This window comes from Pararge aegeria, chromosome 15 (assembly GCF_905163445.1).
Source record: "Pararge aegeria chromosome 15, ilParAegt1.1, whole genome shotgun sequence".
NCBI lineage: Eukaryota > Metazoa > Arthropoda > Insecta > Lepidoptera > Nymphalidae > Pararge > Pararge aegeria.
In genome coordinates this window covers 9,675,332-9,695,016 of record NC_053194.1, presented here as the reverse complement: position 1 = coordinate 9,695,016, position 19,685 = coordinate 9,675,332, and the positions used below count along the sequence as shown (strand labels likewise).

Sequence of the window (19,685 nt, the reverse complement as noted above, 5' to 3'; positions counted from 1 at the left end):
CTCCAATTAAGCTACGGCTCTCGTACCGTCGATGCCGAAATTAGTATGCCTTTCACATCAGTCTTATAGCGTCCAAGTGTAGGTAAAAACACTAATAAAAAATTATGAAAATTATTAAGTATCCTATAAGACAGGAAGTCTGTGTAGCAACATTTACTAATAACATTCTCAAAATATGGTGTCATCATCATCATACCAACCCATTACCGGACCAGTTTAAGGCACGGGTTCTTCTTCCTACAATGAGAAGGGGTTTAGGCGGTAGTCTACCACGCTGGCCTAGTGCGTATGTGTGGGCTTCACACACCTTTGAGAACATTATGAAGAATATATTTAATTTAACTTATTTATTTGAACTTTTTTAACTTAGACTGAACTAAGACTAATTTACTTATCTATAATATCTATTTAGTTATCTTAAATTTTTTAAACAATTTCTTTTTGAATAAAGTAAGGTAAATATAATTATTATACAATAAAATGCGTACATCACATCTTAAATGATTGCAATAAATATATAATCTCAGGTATGCAGATTCTCTCACGATGTTATCCTTCATCGTTGAAGCGAGAGATTTGTTAATTGCTTAAATTTTGAGTAGCATTCTCAAAATAAAGTATAATAAATACTAAGAAATTAACAGTATTTTATATGAAGGGTACTCACGTGGTTCTTCTCGATGAAATTGATGACCTGTTGTGGAGCCGAGAAGCCGGGAACAACGAAATCTCTCCGGGGACTGAATTGTTCGACTTTCATTCGTCCGCCTAGTTGTACGCGCTCGCCTGCATAGTACAGATTCCTAAGAACAAGAATCATAGTTGAAGTCAAATATTTCTGTATTCAAATAGGCACATAGATGGTACCTTTGATGCGTAGGTACATTACATGTAAAAAATGACATAGGAGTGAGTTGATGGCGATAACTAAATTCGTTAACTTAAAACTAAAGCTACGAGGGTTCCAAACGCGCCCTGGTCTATGAAGAAGCCCACAACAAACTTAGCCGGTTGTTGTTTGTTGTCACATCGTCTTTTAAAACTATTAAAGAAGCAACCTGGTTAGAGCAATAATTTAAACCCAAGCATTTTTATCGTTGACGTAGTCCTTAATACTATAATAGGACTTTTCTATAAGTTTACGTTTAATACAAACTTTGAAAATTTAGTATTATGATTCTCATAATATTTCATGGAATTCCGCAAAGCCTTATCCAATATTAAAAAATTTAAGTTAATTTTTTTGAAAAACCCATATTGTTTTGGGCATCACTGAACTTCGAAACAACTGAGAGCTAGATTGAACCAATCAATTTTATAGAGATGCAAACATTCTGTATGATAAAGAAATAACTTCTAAAGAATAGTTTTTCTATTTTATTTAAGCTATTTTAGCATTTTTATTATGAGCATATAGTTTTAATTTTTTTACTTCTTTATTCTACTACGAGTTAGCCCTTGAGACAATTTACCCCGGAGATAATTGGTGAACTTCATCACTTACTGTTAGATATATGGCTATATCTATAATCGTTTTCTACACGGCATAGTAGCCACGCTGTGTTTTCTAATGCGCGCGCAGTCGCCGTTTCTATGAAGTTTCTCGGTTATTGGAGGTTTTATTTTATTTATTTAAACTTTGTACCTTCTTTCTCTCTTTCTTTATTTGCCTAAAGGACGAATACAGAGAAACACAAAGAATGGAGTAGAATACAAAAGGCGGCCTTATCGCTTAGAAGCCATTTCTGCTAGGCAACCTTAGGATTGGGACAACAAAAGCGAGAAGAAATAGGTGGCGAAAAATTATTATAAACCTACATTCAAATAACTAATATACAGGGTGTCCCAAAACTTGACGATAAAATGGAACCAGCCGAGAGGCCAACTTATACCAGTTCTGGGAAAAATATGGAAAAAAATGTCACATAGTTAAGTAGTAATAGACATTTATCAAAAAAATTAAAAAGCGACACCCTTGATCGCATTTTTAAGTACCGTGGTTACAAATTTCACAATTAGGCAGTGATTTTTTTAGTGACGTCATCTAGAATAACCGTGCTATAAATCGAAACTACAAATAAAAGTAAAACACATTATTTATTGAGTAAAATAAATTAAGTTTCATTGAGTTATGGTCTATAAAAATTTTGTCAGTTAACGTTGACATTTCATTTTGGAACAAAAAAGTATGACACTACACTTGGCAACTTATTTCAAAAGATGGCCCATTTACTCACTTATTGAAAAAAAAAAAATTTTATAATTTAATCTAAAGTAGCAGATTGTGTATAAAATTAAAAAATGGGATTTTTACCTGTTGCCAATAAGTCGACCTTTGATATTCGTCAACTGCCCCTCATCTAGGGCTGGAAACTTGTGGAAGAGGTACAAGCTGGCCGCAAACTTGAGGAAGGAGTCGCCAAGAGTCTCTGCGCGTTCCAGGTTAAAGGTGTCGTTCGAGTTGATCGTCGTGAGTGCCGCTACAATGTCCCGCAGCTCGGGACCGCGGGCAGTGGGCGTTTTTGATAGAATCGCAATTTTATCGTCGTACCTGTCATCGAACTTGCATTATATTTCTGGTTTCGTATTAATGTATAATATACAACGTGTAAATGAAAACCGAAATAATACTTCACAGGCTTTATCAGGCTGTCCGTCACTGAAAAATATCTGTGAAACCGTAAACCTAAGTTTTAGAATAAACCACTGCCATATTATTACTGAAAAAAAATCAGATGCAACCATAATATCACATTCAAAATCAAAATTTAAATCATGTGTCTCCTGTCACTTACTGTAATTTGGTACGCGTCACGTAGCATACTATGCGTGTGTCGGTCTTTTATCTTCAATAGGGTTGCCAAAAGTAAACACTTGGAATGTTTTGAATTCGTTTGTATGGAAAAATAAATATGCTTATTTTGATTTAATATTTTTACAAGGTGTTCTTTATGAAAAATACTTATTTCGCATCCTTCAATATTATTTCGTTATTCTGTTACACGTTGCATAAACTGTAAGATTTTTATGTAGTGCCTGAGGCAACAGGGGCTGTTTCGTTATTCACATGTATTTTGTTTCACAGTATTAATACTGAATAAAAGTCCTAGAGCAAAAGTGGTTAGTTTAAATGATAGGAACTACAAGACCGAGATCTTTCTGGATTTTTTTATTTAAGCCTGTATATTTATCATTTTTGCAGAAACAAGGCCAGCAAATTATCATCTGGACAAATAATTAATCAAACAATAAATGAAACATTTTGCTCGCGACAAGTGATTCAAGTATTAAAACGATAAGCTGACTTACTTTACAGGCGGCGGAAGAATTGCAGCCGAACCCGCGACAGGTCTTCGGGGTGACAGTACTTTTTCACTAGAAGTTTTGGTGGTATCAACCAATGGCGTCGTCACAAACGTGTCGTAGCACTCGATATCCATCAGTGTCACAGTAGACAATGTGCGGTCAATGTCGATCGGTTCATTGGTCTCCTAATTAAAATTAAAATACATTTGTCAAGCACTAACGTTAGGTTGTGCACTTGTTAAAGCTCCACTTTTAGTTAGTTTTTCTTGTTGACAGATTCTGAGCTAGCAAGCATTCGTTCACACGGTAAATTGACAGACGGTATTCATAAGTAACATTAGCTTTGCGAAATTTCGTTTGAAATTCATAATGAAATTTCACTTATTTTCGTAGTTTGGTATATAAATAATATAAGCACTTTTAAAAAGTCAAGTTTTTTATTTGTGGTTAATGAGAGAAAGGCGGCAAAATACTCAGCAATTGCCCGTTTCCAATTCAATTCAATAATTAAATTTAAAGAAAAGGTTGCTTGGTAGCACACCATCATCCCTCGGAATACAGAATAAGTAATAGATTGTTAAGTTTCTTGCCGGCTTTTTCTCAGTAGAATCTACCTTCTGAACCAGTGATTTCTCAATCACTACAATCATAAGAATGAATGAATCAAATGAATGTTAAATTTGTACAATCATCTTACTATCGTGTGAGATGAAAGCGGAGCGGCCTGCTTCCAAGCAACCTTGTCATTCATTGCGCGAACACAATTATAACGCAAGCACATTTTTTTCATAAACTAAAATTGTGCATGCGAAAGAATGTTTGGTTCGCGAAAGATTGCGAGCGTTTCTATTCTTTGCAAGCTTAAAAGTTTGGCGAGTAAGTAAATCGAATTCCTTTTAAGTGCTCTAGAAATAATGTTTGGTTTACTAAGCTTGCTTTAGAAACGCTCGCAAAGCGAAGTTTGGAAAGTGAATGCTTCCGGTGTACTGTCCTATAAGCGAGCCAACATGTTCTTCCGCGCGCTCTTTCGCCAGTCAGAACGGTGTAACGCGAACTGCGAAAGTTAACTACTATTTGAATGGTATCGAAGGAGCGGTATGTAGTTACAATACTGGGAAAACGAACTGTCCCTTGATAGTCCTTCGATACTATATAAATCGCAATTAACTTCATGCGTTCGAATAAGTTAACTTAGGTAGAGAATTTAACACGTGGATGTAATTATAGGTCACTTTTGCTGAAATTTATCTCGTTTTGATAGCTTTGCCATAGATGGTCACAGCTTAGTCTAAAGGTGATGTCCATTTTTTTATATATTTTGATGTCTTAGAGTGCATGCAGGGCATTATTATGATAAAAAATGTAATTACAGAATTCAAAAGCACGCAAACCCGAATAATATTTTTCAGATTCTACTTATGATAAAAAATTCATAACGGTGATCGTGAGTGATTCTCTTTTTTACATATTTACCAGAAGCTTCACCAATTACAAATAGGAACCTAGAGAAGAATCCTCAAAATCCGATTTTAAAAAAGGACCATTTTTTTTTTTTTAAGAACAATAGTAATAATTACTGAAACTTTTTTATGAATAAAATTACCACTACGGATTATGTACCATGACACAGTGAGACCATGACACAGTGCGTAAGTAGTACGAGAAATTTTGTAGAATAAGATCTCTGCTTATTAAGTGATTTCTACGAATAAATTCTGATCATTTGAAAAGTGTCAACTACGCCAAATGTGGCATTAGTATTATTCTCAAGTTTTTATTTATCAGGATTTAACCCGAGTGAGTAATCGAATCAAAGTATCTATTTCACCAATAGCAACCAATCTAAAAAAAAAACCTATTATAATAGTACAATCAAAATTATTAATGGAGACAAATTCTGAAGTAATAAAGTGAATTAAAAGAAAATTTGACTTATTTTAACTACATTTACTTTTACGTCCTTCCTGGTGCATCGGTGAGGGATTTTGTCTTTGGGCAAAGGTCCGATTTAGAAATTAATAATGTTTGAATTGTCTCTGGTCTGGTCTGGTCTGTGTGAGGCATTGGCCGTGGCTACCATACTTCCGACTAGAATACGTGCCGCCAAGCGATTTAGCATTTAGGAACGATGTCGCGTAGAAACCGATTAGGAGTATGGGTTTTAAAATAACTGCCATATGCAGTAACTGCCAAATGGGCAGTTATTTTAACAGGTTAGCACGTTACCATCTTAGACGGAATTATCCCTTTCATTGCAAGGAATGTATTGACTTTATGACTGTAACAATATTAATATTAGAAGTAAAAATAAACTTGTAGTGCAGTTTACTAGGCTGCATAAAATTAGTAATTTATTTAAAGGTATTTGTATAACATTTTGTAAAAAAAAATACCAGATGAAATTCTTAAGATGTCTCTCAATAAGTACAAATTTTATATAAAACGTAGCTTATAGAAAAATCCTTTTATAATATTTAAGGATTACATGGATGATAAAAAAGCTTGGGTATGAATTTTTCTAATTTCATAGCTAAACATTAAATTGACTGTGAGATGGTGATAACAAAAAAAAACCTAGCTAAGTTTGTTGTGGGCTCTTCTTAGACCAGGGCGCGTTTGGAACCATCCTAGCTTTAGTTTTAAGTTAACGAATGCAGTTATCACCATCACCTTACATTAGTGTTAACATGTTAAATGTATGAACGCTTCATAAGTGCCTGTGATAAGGTCTACTACATGAATAAAACATTTTTGAATTTGAATTTGATTAAAAAAAACTACATATATATTCCGTATAATACATAACTTAGCTGAGTTAGCTGGTCGTTATTGGTGGTTGCATTTAGTCTATAAAACCATTTTTGGTCCTTTCCTTTGTAATTTATGTGATTATGGATATGAATGCAAAGCAATATAACTAGTCTTATAACGTAATTGACAATTCCTCAATGATTTAAACATAACTACTTCTATTTACCAATAACGCTTAGACCTACAGCTGTGTTATATGAAATTTAAAATCTCCTTTTAATACAGTGCAATTGATAACTGTGTTTCTACATCAGCAAATGTATAGTATAACCCATAATTACCTAGTCAAAGATTAACAAAGCTATGCCTCTAAGTTTACTTAAAACCTGAAAGAAAAAATGTGGATCGAATTTTGGTTACATACAATCACTTTTTATTAAAGAAAATAGCTGTGACGATGCTGGGACACAAGTTTTTTTTTTGATAGTATTAATTGCCGGATGATAGATGACCCACCTGCAGTGGCGTGCACTTCATACATGCACAAAAGCACTGCATACCCAAATTATCTTATATAACTATTATTGGAGGGGATTTTTTCCTTTTTATGCCATTTACATGCTTTGTACCGTACCCTGGTCACAAACGCTGTGCACGCCACTGCCCACCTGCTGGCACGTGAAAACCCATTGCCAGAGCAACACTTCGCAGGGTATGCGAGGGGCACGTCCTGCAAAGTTCTACCCTGTGTCCATAAATCTGAGGCGTAAGCTTAAGTATCATGGCTCAGTAATTATTTCGGCAGCCATACAGTTCACACCGGAACACAGTACCTACTGCTGCTTGGCGGCAGAAAGTAGTATTTCAACGCTATAGCTGTCACGAAAAGCTTTACAAAGTTTTACCTATAATAGTACTAGCTGTTGCCCGCGACTTCGTCTGCGTTTGATTTTGTTTTTAAAGTATTCAGTATCGCTAAGCTTTTTAAATGAGTATAGTATATATATATAACATGTGACTGCCAATTTATTATAGACAAATATTTTGCAATAAAATAAAATTGTGACTATAATTAAAGATCTAAGCTATCCTATCTCTTAAGTTGGACCAGACCGCTCACGGTGAGCCAATTTAATTTTAAATCGGTTAAGTAGTTTAGGAGTCCATCGCGGACAAACATCGTGACAGGAGATTTATATATATTAAGATACTATTAAATAAAATATCCTAAGATATTTTATTTAATAGAAGGTATTTATTTAGGATATAAAGCGGTATAACTATATATAGAACGTGTAAATGAAAACCGAATTAATACTTCACAGGCTTTAGCGGTACATTATGTACTATCTCTGAGGCTTATCTATGAAACCGAAAATCTAATATTTTTTTGAGTAAACCACTGCTATATGTGCTACTGAAAGAAATCAGATACAGCCCCAACATCACATGCGAAGTTAAAATCATGTGAATTCTGTCACTTTATTCTAAATGCGTCGCGTAGCGTAGATACTATGCGCGTGGCTGTCTTTTACTATTTTTAATATTTAATATTTAAATTTTTACAAAGCGATTCCTCATGAAATATACTTTTGCATCCTTAAAATTTATTTCGTAATTCGGTTACACGTTGTATATATAATATTTGACGAGTGTTGACCATCTATAAGAATGAATTTATAATAGTAATAAAAATGACTTGAAATACTTACTTCCCACGGGTATTCCTTATTAATCTTCTTTTTTTGTAGTTGGTAAACGCTCTCCTTAACGGATATGACGTTGGGTATTCTTGGTGTTGCGTCAATCGGGTTGTTTATTCTGTTCGGATTACAATGAAAATTCATCATCAGAATCCATATGTTGTACATTGGGGAACACAATTAAACACGCGGAAAGTTCAGCAAAATTGTGAGGCACAAGTAAAGTTGTAAGAAGGAAGGATTTTCCCTAAATAATTCCACGTCGCGCGCGGGAATCGCCTCAGTTGATGATATACTAGTTGTTGCCCGCGACTTTGTTTACGTGGAAATTTTATGTGTATATTATATACTAGCTGTTGCCCGCCACTTCGTCTGCGGTTGATTTTGTTTTTTGATGTGGCATTCAAATTAGTTGTAGTTCTAAAAAAAATTAAAGTATTCAGTATCGCTAAGCCTTAAATGAGGGGTTTGCTGCCGTCCGCTGAGGAGTTCTGTCCTCTATCTCAAACCACATGCATCAGATCTACACAAAGTTTGGGCAAAATTAAACACATATTATAACCTCTAAAGTACAAAAATAATTATTTAAATCGTTTATAATTTGTCGGAGTTATGGTGTAAAATCGTCAAACACTTTCATCCCCTCTCCCAAAGGAACCGAGCTTAATGTCGGGATAAAAAGTATCCTATATTACTTCTAACACTTCCAAGAATATGTGTACAAAGTTTGATGAGGATCGGTTAGGTAGTTTTTGCGTGAAAGCGTAACAAACAAACTGACATTGACATTTATAATATTAGTAGGGAAGTAGGGATAGGGATGTTATATGTATATGTGTGTGTATATGTGCGTGAGTGTGTAGGTGGGTGGGTTTGTGTGTAAACATTTTCACATTGGACTGATAGCCGTGAGAGTAGCGCTCACCTGCGAGTATTCACTCACCTATCGATGCTGGTGACTGTTGCATTCTCCTCAATATTAGATAGTAAAGACTTCACAGCTACGTTTAAATCGATTTCTATCGGTAGCCATTCCTCTCCTGAATCAAACACAAATAAGAGTTCAGAAGAAGCACTTTAATACAATCATCGTCATTATCATCAAATTATTACCGACCCACTACAGGCCACGAGTCTCAGAATCAGATGGGTTCAGACCTCAGTCCACAACGCTGGCCAAGTGCGGGTTGGTGGACTTCAAACGGCTTTGAGTAGCATTCAGCTTTAATATGATTGCCAAACAAACTCGGAACCAAGAAAATTACGCAACTATCTAGAAGTATCGCTTGCAAACAGATTTTTTTCTACAGCAAGACATTTAAATTTCAATTAAGAAAATAGATAATGACAACTTCGGAATTGAGACTGACCGTTAATCTTGTCGTGGAATAAATAGATTTTTTTTAAAATATTGGATAGAAGCAGGCGTTACTTAACATTTACTTAACAATTATTCGATGTAAAGTCAAAATCTCCTGAGGAGCTCCGGTTTCGGAGCGAAACGTGCGTGCGATACAGTGCCGAGGATCTGTTTGGTGTGGAGTATAAGGATTGAAGAAATTATAAATTACACCATACAGATTCTCCTGCTTTTAAGCGGAGTATAGCAAATTAAGCTTAATTTTTTTTACCTTTCAACAATGATATAGACCCATTCTTTGTGTCCTTTACGATTTGCACTCGGAGTTCCTCAGCCGTCAAAAGCATTGTTATTCTGTAAATTAAGGTGATATAAATATGATATCACATATGTATCTTAAAAACTATATTTACGCACTCAAGATAGTATAACAATAAAAGGGTATGTCATCGTTTTTAAAACGCTTTTTTATGGTTATATTTGACGGATCGACCCACCTGATGGGTAGTGACAAACTATCGGATATAAACAAAGCAACACTAAGCAACACTAAGCAACAATTCGCAAGGGTTTTTGACATACTCGGCATAGCGCAGCGGTGAGCTTGTGGTATTAAATCGAAAGTCCGGGGTTCGAATCCCTGTAGGGGCAATATGAGAATTTATAATTTCTGAATTTTCTTCGGTCTGATTTGGTGTGAAGCTAAATAGAACTTTAAGAGGTGCGTGCTGGGATTCGAACTTGGCTACCCGAAAGTGAAGCCGAAGGCAAGGCTATAACCGCTGTTCTCTCTCAATTAAAGATTATGAATAAATAAATAAAACAAAGTAACCTGTGGATAATGCTGGGCAGCAGAACCGCCTTGTACCACATAACGCCAGGAAATTCGTCCTTGATGCAAAACTCCGGTACGAAGATCTCGTTAAAGCGGCGCGGTTTATCATCGCCCTGAGCCATCGAGATCAGCTTACGTTGTTTGTCCGTCAGTGCGTCGATGGTCGCCGCACGCGGCAAGAGGCAGTTCATCCTAGAGTTGATACTGCGCACCTGTCAAACCAAGAAGTGGCATTTCAACATAAATAAGTAAATTTTATAAATTTAAAAGGCATATAAAAATTTTCGGAACCGACAGGTTTTGAACCTTTTTCAAAGGTCCATATTACAATGAGACACATTTGAAACAAGAGATAAGAGATAATTTAAAAAAAACTACTAAAAAAATTATAAAAATATAAAAAAGCAATGTGTTGCAAAAGTAGATCGAAGCTGCAACGTTTCCTACTAGATGACGCTAAGGTCGCTATAAGACTGATGTGAAAGTCATATACTAATTGTCGGCAGCGAAGGTAGGAGTAGTAGCTTAATTGGTGAAAGCGCTCAGGCCGCGATTGCCCGAGAGTCGCAGGTTCAAATCCTGTCGGTTCCGAAATTTTTTATATGCATTTTAAATTTATAAAATTGATAATTCCTCCAAGTGTAGGTAGACACTACTAAAAAAATTATAAAAATAAATAAATAAATATACTACGACAATACACACATCGCCACCTAGCCCCAAAGTAAGCGTAGCTTGTGTTATGGGTACTAAGATGACTGACGAATATTTTTATGAATAATATACATAAATAAATAGCAATATACATATAAACACCCAGACACTGAAAAACATTCATGCTCATCACACAAACATTTTCCAGTAGTGGGAATCGAACCCACGGCCTTGGACTCAGAAAGCAAGGTCGCTGCAAACTGCGCCAATCGGCCGTCAACATGATCGTAGAACAGTAAAAATGTGTTTAAACTAAGGCGAGTCCCGCACAGTAGTGGCAGATCTGGCAGATGCTAAACATGCGCTGTATTGATAGCTAAGCGCCGGTTTTTATAATTGGATGCTACGCAATGAAGGTATTGAAGCATTTTAATAACTCTCCTCTGAGCCATGTTGGGAGGGCAGCTTAGAATATAGTTGGCAAAAAAATTAACAAAAATTATATCCCCTGACAATGGATATAATGAACGTACCCTCGTTTATTATAACACATATACTAGCGGACCCCAGCGCCATCTGTCGGGCTGATTTGTGAATCTAAACCATCCCAAACGCATACCATAAAATTCATTAAAATCAGTGCAGCCGTGTAGGAGGAGTTCAGTGACATACACACGCACACAAGAAATATATATATAAGATATAAAAGATTATCTAGATATTATTTCCACTTGTGTGCAGTGCTCTGAGTGTTGATAAAGCTATGGGTGAAGATGAATTTTTATCCTTTCCCCGGGGAGGTAATTGTCTCCTGTTCATGCTAGCCGTGCTGCCGATTACCGCGACTACCGCGACTTATATCACATACTAGATAGGGCCAACGCCCTTAGCAGATACCCCGAGCCCCAACAGCGACTCCGAGGACGACTTCGAGCGACTTCTGTACTACTACTACCATGCATGATCCCCAACCCGTTTGCCAAGCATGGCACTCTTTCTTGTTGGCTTCCATTAGTCCAGTAGTGCACTAATGTTGACTATAAATTGATTGATTGAATAGCTCTATATATGCGTTATTTTTTTGAGAACATTGTCTAAGTGGTAAGTCACTAATAATAGTCAAATTGATCATCATCATTAAAAATATAAAATAAATAAAAACTTTTACTCACTTCAAGCAATGGCTGATTTTTACTACCAAAGATCTGTAGATTATGTTTGTTCATGTAATAGTCCTCGAATGTTTCGAAGGATTCCGATTCGAATCGACTCTGTGGTGTCTTATACTCAAGTACGTCAGACACTATGTATCTATACAAAAAGAAAAAAATAATAACAAAAAAAAAACAACCTTAGAAGTAAATGTTATAACAAATAAAAAAGTAAATACATCCTCCCTAATATTATAAATGTGAATGTAAGTTTGTTTGTTACGCTTTCGCGCAATAATTACTTAACCGATCATCATGAAACTTTGTACACGTATTCTTGGAGGTATCAGAAGTAACATAGGATACTTTTTATTAAATATATATATATATATATATATATATATATATTTTACAAAAGATAAAAAAATGTATGTCAAAAATGTATCTCATATATTGTATGACTATAGTTGTAGACTATTTAGTACGCTATTTTATTTTTATTTAGTACCCTGCATACCGAAATTTACGTGGGCGAAGCCGTAGGGCATATCGTGTTATTTTACAAGTCAAAGTGAAAGTCACATATTTCTTTACAAGCTGTAGCCCGCGTTAATTAAGGTTTTATACAAAACCCGAAGGAACCATGCCTCTCCGTCCTTTCAACTAACTCTATGCCAAAAATTATGTCGATTGGTTGTTAGTTAGGCCGTAAAGTAAGTACGAACAAACAAACACAATTTCGCATTTATAATACTAGTATGGATACCAGTATAAGTCAAGCTTGAATACTATGGGCTACAGCTAGTTTTGTAGTTGCGAAAAATTTGCAACTGCTACTAACTTTGATGGAAAATGTGGGTGAACATCGATGTATACTCGTAGAATACATCTGCGTAACCCTTTCGATTGTACAGGCGTAGTAATTTTTGTAATTGCGTAAACAATGCATATACGATATGCAGCAATCGCAGTTGATTTACCATCATTTCTAAAATAGTTCCGTTGTCCGAAACTCTTCATCAGATCTATATCTTATATCTTTCAATGAGCAATTCTTGTATATATATAATTGGAATCTCGGAATCGGCTCCAACGATTTTCATGAAATTTAGTATACAGGGGGTTTCGGGGACGATAAATCAATCTAGTTAGGATTCATTTTTAGAAAATGTCATTTTAGTTGTGTTTTCCGGTAATAACCAATTTGGTGCAAAGAAGTTGCACGGGTCAGCTAATGTTATTTATATGGGACCATTTCGGAATAAACCCCTTTTAAAAAAAAGAACTTTCTTTGCACTCCCACCAACCTATATATGCCCGAATATACATTAAACATCCGAATTGATATCCTCCTCCTTTTTGAAGTCGTTTAAAATATGAAAATATATAGCAATGTATAAGTACCGTATCTTTATTAATTTTAAAGATGAAGATATTGTTATTTAGTTTATTTGTATGCGCTAATCTATGAAACTACCAGTCAGATCTTTTTTTTTTGTATTTATTAATCCTAATTCTTGAGGGAGAAACTACCTTCGTTAGTAGTCGGCCACTTTGTATCCTGGGTGACCAATGTACTATTTCATGTGCAGTTAAGATTTCAACAGCAAAGTGGATCAAGGCCATGAACTGAACTTAATTAAGTGAGTGAGTGACTGGGATATAGTGAACATACCAAAGATAATAAGGTTTCGTACCTGTCAGGCATAATGCATCCTCGATACCATGGAGTTACCACTGCGTTGATGTAAGTTTCTCTCGTCACATCAATTGAAACTCTTTCCTAAAAAAAATTTAAATGACGTCAAAATACATTAAAACCAAAGATTATTTCTATTCATTTACGTAGACTTTAAGAGTCCCCGACATAGCTCAGCGAGTCGCGGAGCTGAAATGGCAATGGGCAGGGCACATAGCTCGGAGTACAGATGGACGTTGGGGTCTTAAGGTGCTGGAATGGCGACCCCGCACCGATAAACGCAACGTAGGTCGGCCCCGAACGCGTTGGACAGATGACATCAGGCGAGTCGCTGGGAGCCGCTGGAGGCAAGCGGCCCAGGGCCGTGGATTGTGGAACTATCTCCGAAAGACCAACTATCTCCGAATCATCATCATTTCAACCAATGGATGTCCAGCAGTGGACATCCATTGGTTGAAATGATGATGATGATGATTTATGACTTTAGCTTATAATTTGTTACATAATATAATAATGAATATTTTTTTTTTTTGTAATTAGTCAGAATTTATAAGAATACTAAATAGGAAGGTTTTGAGACAGTCATATATTGTCACTTATCAAATAAATAAGCTATATATATAGACTGGCTGTTGTGTATCAGTTTAAAACTATAATTAAAAGTACGAATAATTTCTATATTCGTGAGGTGTAGTCCTTTGTGGAGTGATGATAAATGATAGAGATTTGGTAGTGATTGATAAGAGGACTTCATTTTGATAATGATAAGTAAATGATATAATGATATTGATAATGAGCACGCGTCGAGTGGCAGCCCATAGTGCACTGTCCTAGTTATAGCCATGAGGCTCGACGATTGCGTAAACTGCTGACGGTGCAGTGTTCGGTACACGCAGTGGCCCAAAGAATATTGGTTCCAATTCTGTTGCACCTAAAACTCTGTACCTAACTACTGTCGGTATAAAAAACTACTATCCCTTTCACACCGCTACTCGTGGAAAAGCACAAATTTAGTATTAACGATGCCTCAATTATTTCATACAAATTGTGTTCTGTGTCCCATACTTACACTAACAGGTGGCGGTGCAACAGCCTGGATGTCCTCGTAAGTCTGAATAAAATTCCAATCTATGTCATAACCATTCCTGCCCTTGATTGGGACCAAGTATATATTGTTGACCTCTCCATCATACAGTAGAAACTTCTTAGCCACTTCTAGAACTTGATCGAAAACAAAAAAATGGAACCTGGAAATTTCGAACAGGTTTTAAAGTGAGTAGCTTGCAATGCTTCAAAATAATGTTCAGAAAAGAGAGAGAGGGAACCTGGAAGTAGTCACTTTCCGGTATCAGAAAAAGTAGCCTTAACTTCTTTCTATCCTGGAAAATTGCACAATTTCTATATAATAGACCTATCGTAAAATTGTTTTAGTACTTCTTTATGCTTAAATAGCTTAAAGGATTTTAATGAGGTATAATATACGAGATTAACCTGTACAGGCATTTTCTGGGATAATAAAAAAATACTGTCAAGATACTTTTCATCCCAGAAAACGGAAGAGTTCTTGGTCGTCTTTGACGCACTAACTTTCCCGAATAGAGCAAAGCTGAAGTTGATACTGCAAAAAAAACCATAGCAGGTACTACTTTGCTTCTCCAGAGTATAAAAAAATGAGAATCATGCAAAAGTTACACGCACAATTTTACAAAGAATAAATGATAATATGATATTTTACAATTAAAAAACAAGTCTGCCAGAAACAGTTTGAATTTACGCATATGAAAATGACAGGCACACAGACGATTTTGCATGAAAAAAAAAATATAGTCTGAGTGACTCGGGATGGTTTGTGATGTGATGATTTTTTTACCTACTTATGGCCTATCAGCAAATGCTATTTGAGAGAGTTTAAGCGATAAAACCGCCTTTGCACTTTGCACTCAATCACTATTTTAAGGTTCTTCAATTGTCTTTTTTTTCGTAGGTAACATTTGTGTGTGCAATAAAGACTTACCTTTTAATCAATTCAAAATGCGCTGCCGTGAGTCTTATCGTAGCATAATTCACTTCTAGAGAGGTTTTAACTTCGCCGACGGTTAAAAACATCGGGAAACTGCATAAAACGGGCAAAGGATGCATCGTCACTAAACCATATCCTTCCGTTTGTTGGAGTAAATTGTACAGGGCCCGTTCGCGGGAATCTGTTGGCTCATCAAATGCTACTTCCATTTTTATCACGTGCAGATAATAGATCTGATCGAATTGCCCATCCTCTGGGCCGTCCAAACATTTAGGATACTAAAACAAACATAAATAAATAATAATAATTCGAACAGGACAGGTTGCCAGTGATAAATTATAGGTCTGAAACGTCTTCGCTAACTATAAGTCTCAAAAAAGGCAATAGGGTAACTCAGCAGGCGATGGACAGAAATATGCTTGGAGTATCTGTACTTGATCAAATCAGGAAAATCTGTAGAAGAACCAGAGAAAACCAGCTTGGCTGAATAAGTGGCACATATTTCGAAGAACCCAGGGACCGTGGAAAACGTTGGTAAACGTTGCGTTGTTTGCGTCCCCCGACTACCTAGTCGACGACCCACCTGGGCCTGCCCAGAAAAAACTGGTTGAAAACGAACAAAATCAAAGATTTACGTACAACTTTCAAATGTTTTCGCACTCTTTTCTTAAAGCCCGGCTTCGGCACATCGCTGTCCGTATTATTGGTCTCCTCTCGCCAGTTAGGAAAGCACACTTTTATATTTTCCAGGTCAAAATCGATTTTTCTGCAAATAAAAAAAAATTCAAAAAAAAAAAATCGGAAATAAAAAACCCCAGTGATCACTTAGAATTTGAAATACTTCGTGGCTGTTCTCAATTTATGCCTTAATGAATACAAACATAATGCTGAGTCAAATATTTTAAAAAACCAAAACACTTTTGGAAATACATATTTCAAAAATTAAATGAAACGTGAATCATCCGTGCCCGATTCTATGAAATTAGGAAACGTAATTGCAAAATCTGGAACGGATATAGCGAATTTATTTGCTAGCCATTTTTATTCTATCTACACTCAGACATCTAGTACGAATAAATTGGATTGCGACAAAGTAGCAACGGAACACATTTAGCTTAGTTAAAATGCCTCAAAGCAGATGTATTAAAGCAAATAATAGTTAGTTATTTAAACTTAATTACCTAAGCGATAAGGCCACCAAATTGTACTCTCTTGATATGTATTTATATCTCTGTAACTACTTTTTTTCTTTGGTGTACAATAAAAGTGTTATTCATTCATTCATTCATTCATTCATACCTAATTATTAAAGCTTTGTCAATGCTATGTATACTTGTAGTTGACATACATCAGTGCATGTCATTGTGTGCGTGCTATATTAAAGTCAAAAAAAGTCAAAGTCAAAAATATCTTTATTCAAGTAGGCCCATAGGTGGCACTTTTGATGCGTACATAAGAATTACACGGTAGTGAGATGATGGCGACAACCACATTCGCAAACTTAAAACCAAAACTACGAGGGCTCCAAACGCGTCCTGGTCCAAGAAGAAGCCCACAACAAACTTATAAAAACGTATAATTTGTATTTGTTACATTTTCTTATTTAAGTGTAACTTTAACACTCTGAAGAAATAACGGTAATATATTTAAAAAATGCAAATTGTACGCCGATCTTGGCTTAAATTAGCAAAGCAGTATTGCCAGAAAAACGCAAGTTCATCCCACTGATTCCGAAATTTTTGTATTGGTTTAACCACCTTACTGTTGTACGCGACGCGGAACTTTAAAAGGTCTTTCGACAATTGGTGCTCAAGAGGTTAGCTTATTGCTTGAGCCAGCAGGTTGAAACCAGGTCCGTAGCTGGGCAACAGTTCAGCTAATATCAGTAGCCGAAATGTTGCGCAATTACTTTACCACTAACTGTTTATCGAAATTAGACTGCCATATAAAGAGTCATAGTGCCGATTCGACGTAATTGTTGCGCAAATCAACAACAACAGTATGTAGGCAACAATTATGCTAGTTCTTTAGGAAGAGGTGGGTGTCATAAATATTCTAAGATACTAGCTAAAATAACTGAAACTATATGATAGTATTACCCGTATTGTCGTGGCAATAGAGTCACCTCATCCAGTTCACCCATTTCATGCAACTTTTTACACACATTGAGAGCTGCAGAGCGCTTGGCAGACTTCAATTTCACAAGCGGCATACCCTGTTTTAATAATTTAAAAATCATTGTTAATTATCATTCACTACCGTTACCCCGCAACTTGGTCTGCGTATGAGTCAACCTTACTAGATAGACATAATATGCTGTCGAGGAGTTTTTTTATCACTTTTAAAGAGGAACAATTCCTTCATACATCATTTTAGCGTAACTAAACGACGCATCGCACGCATCGGAATCTTTAAAAATGAAACTATTTTAGCATTATTCCGTGTTTGCAAAATTATTCATTGATGCTCCGTTCCGTTCGTATTGTTTGTAGCCTCTATAAAGGGACTATCTAACACAGAAAGATATTTATAATTCGGTAGTTTCTGAGATTAGCGCGTTCAACCAAACAAACTCATTAGGTTTAGAATATTATGAGTATAGATTAATTTATTAATAATAAGAACATTCATTGGGTCTAGAAATCCAAAATAAAAAAGCATAGTTAGTATCGAATTCTAAGTGGTAAATGATGTGGTCTGATAAATAGGAGGATCCGCGTTCGACTCCTGGCAGTAGCAATTCGAGAATTTATATTTCCCGAATTTTTCTCTCTTTCTCTCTGGAGAAACCGATTAAGGATATAAATTTCATACAAATTTTCCCGCGCGATTATGAAATGAATGAACATGCTAGAAGAACTTACTATCAAACAGTAACATACTATATAACAGTAACTCACTATAAAACAGTAATTGTATATATGTTAGGTAAATATTAAAATAGCAACATGCCGCTTGACTTACCGCTATGGTCTCTTTAATTGGACACTGCAAAGGCATCATGATTGAAATGATGCGCAATACTGTATTGTTTTTTTCAACTTTCTCCTGTATCCACATCGGCTTGATGTTTGTGAACTGATCGTGAGGGAGGACACTGCAGTAACGCGACAACAAGGATATTGCTGACGTCGCCATAAGTTGAGCTGGTACAAACGATTTATTTATTTTAGCACAGGATTTATTTATTTGATGAAAAGTAAGTAAAATCGCACGCTCTATAGTCGTAAAAATTTAATAGGCCCGTTTTGACATTTGTGCAAGACCATAGAATGTAACTTGGAACAAAACTGATCATTTGAATCAATTACATACAGTGTTTTAAAAAATACGTAAATTTTTTTGGGACGTTAAATAATGTGAAAGAATATATCGCGAGTATTCTTTTGCGCTTACTTTATAGTATGCAATTTATAATTGTTGCGAAACGTTTCGAAAACAGTTGACCGTGCGCTCGTTTAAGTTTGATATATATTGTTTACTATTACGTAAACTTTGGCTCTTCTACTGTGGACATTGATTTAAACATGACTCGATTTTTGTGTTTGTTATATAGTACGAACTCTTGTTTCAACATGTTGAAAAGTGGACGTATAATCAACAGCCAGTCACGCGAATTGGTTGTGAAGTTAAAGGAATACTTTTAACGAACGAACACTTTACAATACATAATCATATCAATGAAGTACTGATACAAACTTTTAAGTCTATAAGAAGCATAAACTTTTTTAATAAATAGTGGCAATTAGTGTCATCTGTATTGAGTATACGCTTTTATAATATGATTCCTGGTAATTTTGAAACCAATGCATAAGTTTAAAGAATATGTTAAAACACATTTATTACAGCGAGGTTACTATACAATTGATGAATTTCTTAATGAAAAGGTTGCTTGGAAGCATCCGGCTCCGCTTTCATCTCTCACAAGATAGAAAAATGAATGTCAGAATGTAAAATGTAAATTGTTGATGTTGGAAAAGAGCAACTGCTGAGTTTTGCTGCGGGCTTCTTCTCGGTAGAATCTGCTTTCCGAACCGGTGGTAGAGTTACTACAAACAGACAGACTTGACGTTTCAAAAGTGCTTATATTAGGCCTACTTGAAATAAATGAATTCTTTGAATTTTAATACATTTTTTCAGACCGGAATACAGCATTCCAACAATGCTGCTTAGGGACTGAAATAAGCATGGCGGCAGTACTTTCCA

The 19,685-nt window shown here is 35.7% G+C and overlaps 1 protein-coding gene across 3 annotated transcripts in view; it reads right to left on the bottom strand.

Moving 5' to 3' along the window:
• The window catches only part of LOC120629978 (endoribonuclease Dicer), a 64,562-nt gene that overhangs the window by 27,753 nt on the left and 17,124 nt on the right, over nt 1–19,685 (bottom strand). For all 3 annotated transcript variants that reach the window (XM_039899085.1, XM_039899081.1, XM_039899084.1), the window contains exons 14-27: nt 18,444–18,625; nt 17,579–17,694; nt 16,119–16,245; nt 15,474–15,757; nt 14,529–14,706; nt 13,458–13,543; nt 11,782–11,920; nt 9,953–10,167; nt 9,392–9,474; nt 8,704–8,800; nt 7,770–7,878; nt 3,310–3,491; nt 2,315–2,551; nt 668–803 (exon numbers count right to left, since the gene is read on the bottom strand). In XM_039899085.1, coding sequence (XP_039755019.1) covers nt 668–803; nt 2,315–2,551; nt 3,310–3,491; nt 7,770–7,878; nt 8,704–8,800; nt 9,392–9,474; nt 9,953–10,167; nt 11,782–11,920; nt 13,458–13,543; nt 14,529–14,706; nt 15,474–15,757; nt 16,119–16,245; nt 17,579–17,694; nt 18,444–18,625 — 2,171 coding nt within the window. The remainder of the gene's footprint in view (nt 1–667; nt 804–2,314; nt 2,552–3,309; nt 3,492–7,769; nt 7,879–8,703; nt 8,801–9,391; nt 9,475–9,952; nt 10,168–11,781; nt 11,921–13,457; nt 13,544–14,528; nt 14,707–15,473; nt 15,758–16,118; nt 16,246–17,578; nt 17,695–18,443; nt 18,626–19,685) is intronic.